Raw genomic sequence first — 9,500 nt, 5'->3', positions numbered from 1 at the left:
TGCTGAAAGAGGGAGGTCACTAAAACCTCCTCACTGTTTTTTTCCCACTTTTTTTTATTAGATTGTCCTATGTGAGTAGGTGGCTTTTTCACCTCTTGAAAATGATTTAATGCAGATGCATGCCACAAAAGGCTTTGAACCAAAACAGCATCACACCCTGAGCCCATAATGTGACTTCATTTTCCATTTCTTTTCTTCCTGACACCATAGAGAAAGCCCTTCTGCAGAATGATGTCACAGGATGGGCGCTGTTAAGCGTCTCAAGGCCTGTCTGGTCTTTGACAGCACATTGAGTTGACACTGCAGGTTTTCTCATAAAAGTGAAGGTTGCACTTACTGCTGTCACGACCCAGATGCAATGAGCAGCAGAGAGGATGGAAATAGCTTTGCACTAACACATTCAAACCTAAAACAAAAGCAGTAGAGGCAAATCTGTAAGTAAGCGGGCACTGTATTGTTAAAATAGGGTATTCTGAGTAGGGTGGAGGCTAAATGATGATTGCTGGAGAGTAACACAGAATGCCCAAACACCCATAAACAGCTGAGCCCACTGTTAGCTAAAAAAAAATAAAAATACAGGACGTTAGTGGGAGCATTGACAGTCAGAAGCTGTCACAGTGTCTTATTCATGCTGGTGTGGGGGGATACAATTTATAATGGAAAACCTGGAAGCAAGAACTGGGTGGGAGAAAACATCAAATTCTCTCTTTTCTCAGTTCCTCGTGTCAGCGAGGGTAGATCCAGACAGGATGAGGAGTGAGGTATTTGTCCACATCATAAATCTGACTGATTCACATTGCAGACCTTGGTTTATGTAAGGCTTATGTAACAAAGCCATTGACTTTCCTTTTTTATAAATATATTTCTCACAATGTTTTTATTCAACCAACCGAAAAAGAAATAAACATTTTAACATTGTGTTTACCGAACAAAACGTGTCATTCTCGAGCTAAATTCATGCAGGTCCCAACCCCGAATAATCACTCATGTGGCGAAGAACAAAATTCCTCTGAGGTTGGTGACGGTGTAACGTTCACTGTTTCAACAGGAAAGATATCCACACGCTGAGCGGAATTGTGGGTTTGACAAATTAGATCACTCTTGAGATGTTGCTCTTTGAGATATAGAATTACATATAAAAACAAAATTATCCTTCCCTTGGTGCGTTGCTTTTGTGACTAAAGCCGCTTACAAATCACTACATTTTCAATTTAATAGCAACTCTTGGATTTCCAGCCCTGGCAGAGTGTTTTAATACGGGAACATATTTCACAGCTGTGGTTTAATTCACAATCAGTAGTTACGAGCATGAGAATTGTAAAAATCAAAACAAATTACATGTCAAAGCTAAACAAAGTTTTCTTTCCTCATTCACTATCTCGTGCATTTTCACTCCCTTAGCTTGAACTAGACTCGGCCTGTCATTTGACACCAGTAAGTGACCCAAAGACAGGTGGCTACTGTGTTAAAGCCTGCTTAGCAAACATGTTTTTACACTCCTTGGATTCGACTTCTCTATGTCCCGCCAGCGCTACAGATCTGAGTTTTTTACATTAATGTGGACTGCATTAGCCAAATACAGTACATTTCTAGTCTTATCATCCTCTTAGAGGGCTTTAAACTACAAGCCACATTTAACCCGGTCACACAAGTCTCTTTTTATAGAGCAGCAATCCTATCACACACACTGGCTGATGGATCAGCGGCATATTGTGGGGGTTCAGTATCTTACCCGAGGCCACATTTTGGTTCAAAGAGTCAAGGATCAAACCACCCTACTATATTAAACAAATAATGCAATATTTGGCAGAAGCAAAGTGAAGGTTAAAATGGTTTTCTTTTACAATGAAGATTCTACATTATCAGGTTGGTGGAAGAAGCACAACCCAAGTCCAAAAAAGTTCACGCCGTGCAAAATGTAAATACAAACTGATTGCAAATCTTATAAAACTGTGTTTTATTCATTGTAGAACACAGAAAACACATCAAATGTTTGAACTGAGAAAATGTGCCATTTTAAGAAAATAATGAACTAATATTTGAATTTGATGGCAGGAGCACATCTCAAAAAGGTTGGGACAGGGCAGTGCTTACCACTCGGTAGCATCCCATCTACTTTTAACAACAGTTTGGGAGGAAGTCAAAGGCCTTCATTATTGTATTTTGTGTTTTATGATGTGGCATTGTTTGTTTTTTTTTCAATCGGTGAAAGGTGTGGACAATAGGCAAACCATTTCAGCACCTGGACACTCCTCAGACAAAGTCACGGTGTTGTAGTAGATGTATCACTGTCTTGCTGAAATGTGCTTTCTCTGAAAAAGACATCTGGATGGGAGCATATGTAAAATTCTAAATCTAAAACTGGTCTTTCACTGATGGTGCATTTCCAGATGTGCAAGAAGAAGATATGAACACATGCAGGTTTTTGAACTGAGTGCTGATAGCAAGCTAGTTGGTCCCTCTCCTCTTTAGTTCAGGAGCTACAGTATCTGTTTTCCCAAAAACACTTTCAAATTTGTCTGACACCAGGACAATGTCAGTCCTTTTTAAATGAGCTTTGGCCCAGAGAAGACAGCAACATATTTACATTTAGCTTAATTTGCTTTAGTGGATAGTAGGACGAACAAAGACAAAGACTTATGGAAGTGTTTGACTTACATTTTACACACCATCCCAGATTTTCTGAAATGCTGTTGTTTGGGAAATGGAAATAGCATACTATAAAAAGAAAAAAAACTTAAGTCATCTATCAATTTTCTTAACTTCTAACTTTAAAATGGCATTTCCACTATTGTTTGCAAACTGCAGAACTTGAGTAAAAGTCCACAGCAGCAGACCATTATCTCACCATTAACCCTAGCAAATCAATAATGATGCCTAAACCCTTAAGGACCGTTTTAATGTAGCGTATTTATGGGGAACAAATTGCAGGAACCTTGGATAGCATTGGGTCTATAACAGTTTATGACATAATTTATGAGAATATTTAATGTTTTGCATATAAAAAAGTAACTAGTAACCATGGCTTAAAGGCAAATGTATCGATTACTGTATGTACAGTAACTTTAAAAATTAAGCTACACGAATTACTATGACTGTTCATAGGCAGCATATCAGTCTCTATTTATTCCAGTCTCACAGTCCAGAGAAATAAAACATCAGACAACACAAAAAACGAGATTAAAAACTGAAAAAAGCTATACCAGCGTCTCCACATAGACTTGAGCCAATGCACTATTCTGCCATGAAATGCAGTGACTTGGATGTAAGGTGTAAGAAAACAATCCTGCAAACTGTAATGAAATCAGATACGTTTTTCCTGTTCTACATACATACGTAATGCTGTTTGTGTCCACGTCATCTTTATATTATGCAATACTACCACAGAAATTATATGTCTGCCACACTTCACGTCAGGTATTAAAAAACAGATTTTATAAAACCAGGCCACTACCTGGTTATATTCACTATAATTATAGGGCCGATTGCATTTCATGTTTACATGTGGTCTTGTGTAGCCTATATTTCTCGGTAGGGTAATAACTTGTTGAACCTTTTCTGCCAGCTGGTCACGGTTATGTGAATTCACACAAACTTGGTCTTTCTTGGTTTCGATGGGGCTTTAACAGCTTTGGCCTTGCTGGTAGCAGCCTGGTGCAGACTGAATGCAGCCTTTTAAGTGACGGAGGGGCTGTAATTTGAGAGTAGCACAGAGGTATTATTAGCCAAAAACCGAAGCGCGGCACTTGAGACTTCCAGATGTTGCGTTTGAGGCACCAGACTAAAGCCGGGAGTACAACTGCTGAAACAAACTTTCATACATCGCCTTCGTGCTCGCCGACAGTGATGGGAGTTGGCAGGCTCCGTTAAAGGACGAGAGGTTGAGAACAACTTACGCCACTTCATCTGCTCGGACCCAGAAGAATATCAGAGAGGGTTGCGAGAAAGTTTCAACCAACTGCGCACTTTGGACTTTAAAACTAACTGAAATGTTTGTGGTTTTCTGCCGGTTTGGGATTTAATAGACAACCGGGCTCATATTTTTTCGAATACATCATTTTTAAACTTATTTATTTCCTATTTGTGAGTATATTTGGGACAAGTGGGCATCATGGCTGTTTTTCACTTGCTCCTCTTTGCCGGGTTATCACTGTCGGTGTATGGAGGCTTTTACCAGGGACCTTTACATCCGGAGATGTCTAATGGTACTTTCCATCATTATTTCGTGCCGGACGGCGACTACGAGGACAACGACGACCCGGAGAAGTGCCAGATGCTTTTTAAAATGAAAGACGAGCGAAAGTGCAGCCTCGGCGAGGACCAGGACGCCGTCATACGGGACGATTTCACTATCATCAAGAGGCAGATCGAGGACTCTGCCAGGGTGCTGGAGGGGATCGGGAAAAGCATCTCGTACGACCTGGACGGAGAGGACAGCTACGGGAAGTATTTGCGGAGGGAGACAACCCAGATAAACGAGGCGTTTACAAACTCGGAGAAATCTCTGCTGGAGCTCGAGGTGAAATTCAAACAGAGCCAGGAGAGTGAGCTGAAGGAGGAGCACCGGCTCAATGACGACTTTCTTAACATGATAGTGCACACGCGGGACGTCCTGAAGGAGACGTTGGACATTTCTCTGGGCCTGAAGGACAAGCACGAGCTCCTGTCTTTGATCATCCGCAGCCACGGCACGAGACTGAGCAGACTGAAGAACGAGTACCTCAAGTTCTGAGTGAAAATAGTCCCTAATCATCTCATGAATGCAGCACCACATTTTTCTTTTATTATTATTATTGTTGTTATTATTATTATAATAGTTGCGCTTGACCAAGAGACAGAGGCAGAGAGAAAATTACATACCAGGGGCATAAAGCCAGAGCATAAAGGATCAGTTCTCCTGAACTAACAAATATTTTCCTCACTAAAATGTTCTGTAGATGAAGATAATTTTGGGTGCGTGTGCCCCGTTTATTTGTATTTGTATTTTTAACATATCTCTAAAGATTTCAAGCCAACAAATTAATAAATAAAAAAAATTTAAAAAGTGCAATATCATAATTGGCATTGCAAAATCTCAGGGAGGAAACAAATGTGTTTTAGGGGGGAACTTTGACTCTTTTTTTTTTTCTTTTTCTGTTTTTTTTTTTATGTTGGCTTCATATTCCAATTAAGTCGGTTCGAAACTAAAAACGCAGTATGGGGGACATTAACTTGGCACTGCATACACTGCAGTAATGGTAGAATTTCTTTTTGAAGGAATATAAAAAAAAGAACCTACCCTAACCTAAAATGTAGCTATCTCCATTTGTAAGGTACAGATAGAGTTAATCTGTTCTTCTTATTATTATTATTTTAGAAAAAGTCTTTTGGACTGTCTCTGGCATAGTAAAGCTTTTGTTAAAATAAACAAGAAATATGAGTAGGAAACAATCTTTAAATATTCTTATGAAAAAAGGAACAATCTTTTTCATCTTATGCAACATAATCCAACAATACTGTGATACCATTTCTGGGGGCGGGGGGACAGTTAAGACATTCCTAAATTTGGTCTATTTCTCTCAGAATCATCCAAATACCAAACAAATCAAAGTGTTTCATCCAACTGATGTAAAAACATGATGTAAAAAAAATTCCAGTAACACAATCCAGGTTTAGTTAAAGCATCCAGATATTAATAGGATAAACAGCATGGTGACAATTCTGTGTGCACTGTTGTACTTTGATAACTTTGTATACTCTATCCTTACAATACAAAATGTTAGTAGAATATCTAAAATGATTCAATATGAAGTAATGTTTTACAGTAGATAATACATCGCCTTAATGTTACTCCAATACTGTCTCTCTGCAAGTGAGTGTACCAGAAATGTCTCTTTTTGTCTTTTTATTGGTTAGTGATCTGCGTTTACCTGTCACGGCTTTCTGCATGTGTGTATGTGTGGGGTTATGCGTGTGAAACAATGGCTTTGTATAGGAGTCAGCCAATCACAAGAGTGACAAAAGGAAAAATCCTTTTTCAAAACACAGGTCTTAGTTTGAGTTTTCCAACACTCGTTCGGTTCTCTCTCAGAGTGAGTTTTGGAGCAGAATCCTTACCCTGCGCTCAATGCCATCTATTTGGTTTGACTTTGACACCAAAATTTAAATAGATTAGCAGCAACATTACAAGGTTATGTGTTTATGTCGCTCTTAGTTTGTGCTTCAGACGAGTGTTTCTGGCAAAACCAAAAATAATGTTTACATATGTATCTGATGTATGTTTTTGTTTATAGGCTAGCAGACTTTGCACAATTCTTTGCTGTCGCGATGCTAAAGGTTGTGACATGGTTAAAAATGCAAAGCCTCCTGTAGTCTTTGAAAATGTACAGTGTTTTTAGAGGTAAGTAAATACTGTGAGTGCCAATATCTTTATTACTGAACATCTATTATGTATTCATTGTTTATATAAATAGAGCAGCAAAAAAAATCTATTCTTGTATATCTTTAAGATATGTGGCCAGATGTAATACTTTGATGGATAAGACTGCAGGCAGCACTAGTAGACTTCTGTGTCAAATACTAATCTGTAAAACAACATACTTAATGGATTGCGTCGAGTCTTCTTAAATAAAGAAGTTGTGTTTGAAGTACAGTGTTGCTGCAACAGCTGGTCCTTTGAGCACTGGGTCCCTCCCATTGTTGTTGTTTTCTTCTAGTAGTTACTGACATGAAAGTGAGCTTACACCATTCATTATGTCGCAGGGGATCCCCATGGATCCCCATCCAGGAGGTCCTGAGAGTTTGTGGTGTTTAGCACACCCCACAATGTTGCTGTAGCAGTATAACAATGGGGGAATGCACAATATATTGCCACGTGCTTCAAAACAAAGTTGCCTTCCATGTTTGCTTTACAAGGTTTTGAAGTCTGCTGTGAATTATACACACAGGCAATGCCCCCTAATTATGGATGCTTTGAAGGAAGAAGCTGCTTGCTGGCATTTACAAGAAACAGACATGTAAGGATGTTGTGTAGCTGGTGTTTTAAGCAGTGTGGTGGACCTTACAGACAACTTTGTTTGTTCCTGAGTTCTATTTCAGTAAGCTGAAAATCTTTTTTTCCCTTTGGCCCTTTAAGACCACACATAAGGTTGAATAAAGAGGGTGAGGCTTTGAGTTGGAGAAACTGAGAAATCATGAGTCAATAATATTGATTCAAAACCATATTTAAAAGTGCCAGCTTGTGCGCATTATGTAACACTGGAAAGTACAGCTTTACTTGCAGATACTTTGAGTCGACCGATTAGGATGAAGCCAACATTAAAAAGAAGACACAGTATAGGCCCAGCAGCAAACATAAAAGCTGGGAACACTATAGCTTACTCTGTGTTTCCACAAGAGGGTAAAAACTTTGGGTTTTTTTTAGCTAAAGTAAAATGATTATTAGCAGCATGCAGAGCAAAAAAAGACACTGACACTGAATCCTTGTTCTCTAAAGCCACTGACCCCAACCATTGACAGGCTACGTCAGGGTTTCCAGCAGGTTTTCCTGCTTTCCCCAATGTGTACATGCAAAATAGATTGAAAAAGCCAAACTTTTAAATTCCAATTATAAAAGTAAATATCTGCAGTGATTCATGAAACCTGGGAAGCAAGCTACCAGAAGTATTTGTTAGCTTAAAATTAGGTAGCTAAAAAGATAGCTCAGCTGAATGTTGTGAATTAAATCACTATCTAAAAGTACCAAATCGATAGCTAAAATTAATGGATAAATGATGGAAAATATGCTGCTGAATATCAGATAAATTGTTAGTTAGGAAAATAATAAAACATTTCTAGCCAAATTTATTTTAACCAAATAGTTAACTTTAAATATCAATGAATTAAGAATCCACATTGTTGATGCAAAATTAATAAGGACATTAAGTTCTGTCTAACCAGTGTTCTGTTTCCAAATGTTATATATGAATACCAGGTTTACTCAAATGAGCCAAACACAGGCTGCTCAAATGTATGGAAAGGATTTTCTTCTTTCAGTTGCACTTTTAGGGGTTGCCACAGTGAATCATCTGCCTCCATCTCACCTTGTCGCTAGCATCTTCTTCTGTCACAGCAACCATCTGCAAGTCCTCCTGCACTACATCCATGAATCTTCTCTATTGTAGTAGTTCAATCAAATTAACACACTAAACCACGAAGAGTTTTATCAATAAACAGGGAAGTGAAGCTCATCTGACAGGCATGTGTGAGTATGCACACCAAAAAGGCTAGGAATCACTCAGTGGCCAAGTTAGTAGGTACACTTTGTTAGTACCAGATTGGACCCCTTTTGCCTTCAGAACTGTTTAAATTCTTCGTGTAACAGATTCACAAATGTGCTGTAATCATTCCTCTGAGATTCTGGTTCTTATTCAAATGACACCCTCACACAGTTACAGCTTACATCAACAATACAAATGTCCTGTTGCACCACATCCAAAAGGTGCTTTATTAGACCAAGATCTTGTGACTGTAGAGGCCATTTGAGCACACTGAACTCACTGTCATGTTCAAGAAACCAGTTTGATCTGGGCTTTGTGACATGGTGCATTATCCTGCTGGAAGCAGCCATCAGAAGATCGATACACCGAGCCCATAAAGGAATGAACATGGTCAGCAAATGCTGTGTGCCAAGAAATATCCCCTACGCCATTACAGCAGCAGCAGCATCCTGAACCATAATACAAGTTAGAATAGATCCAGGCTTTCATGGTGTTTTACAGCAAATCCTGACCCCTCATCCAAATCACAACAGAAATCAAGCCTCATCAGACCAAGTAATGCTTTTCCAGTCGTCTAAAGGAGTGGCACGCAGTGTGGTCTTCTGGTGCTGTAACCCATTTGCTTCAGGGTTTTGTATTAAAGATGCTCTTCTGCTTCTGTTCTGTTTTTAACAAGTGGTTATTTGAGTTACTGCTCCCTCCCTATTAGCTCAAAGCAAGCTGGTCATTCTCCTCTGATCTCTGGTACTAACAAGGCATTTCTTCACCAGCAATTGGTGCATTCTGGATATGTTTTCTGTTCCAGGCCATTTTCTGTAAACCATAGAAATGGTTGCACAGCAAAATCCCAGCAGATCAGCAGTTTCTGAAATATTTAGACTAGCCAGTCTGGCACTATCAACCACATCACATTCAAAGTAATTTAAATCACCTTTCTTTCGCATGCTGAGGCTCGGTTTGAACTTTAGCATGTAGTGTTGATGCCACGTAATTGGCTGACTACATGTTCCTTTAATGAGTAAATGAACAGGTGTACCTAACAAAGTGGCTAGTGAGTGATAGCAGAGCTGCTTTAACTACCATTCTTACTGGTAAGTCATCATTTCACCTTTGGTTTTATATGAATTGCAGTGTTACATAATGAACAGTGTTCAGCTGTGGCTGGGCACTTTGTCCATTTGGTTCAATCATTTCAGAAACATTGTGAGACAGATTTAACAGCATATGTAACACAGAGAGTATACTTGAACCAGTTGCACAAAG

At 39.1% G+C, this 9,500-nt stretch overlaps 1 protein-coding gene across 1 annotated transcript; it reads left to right on the top strand.

Annotated features, from left to right (window-relative positions):
* Positions 1-3,662: 3,662 nt before the first annotated feature.
* On the top strand, positions 3,663-6,631 carry fibinb (fin bud initiation factor b). Its single transcript, XM_004558063.6, has one exon. The coding sequence runs from the start codon at positions 4,112-4,114 to the stop codon at positions 4,730-4,732; it is 621 nt and encodes a 206-aa protein (XP_004558120.1). The 5' UTR covers positions 3,663-4,111; the 3' UTR covers positions 4,733-6,631.
* Positions 6,632-9,500: the final 2,869 nt, after the last annotated feature.

The sequence above is a fragment of the Maylandia zebra genome, linkage group LG1 (assembly GCF_041146795.1).
Source record: "Maylandia zebra isolate NMK-2024a linkage group LG1, Mzebra_GT3a, whole genome shotgun sequence".
Lineage (NCBI taxonomy): Eukaryota > Metazoa > Chordata > Actinopteri > Cichliformes > Cichlidae > Maylandia > Maylandia zebra.
This window is presented reverse-complemented; position numbering and strand designations above follow the sequence as displayed.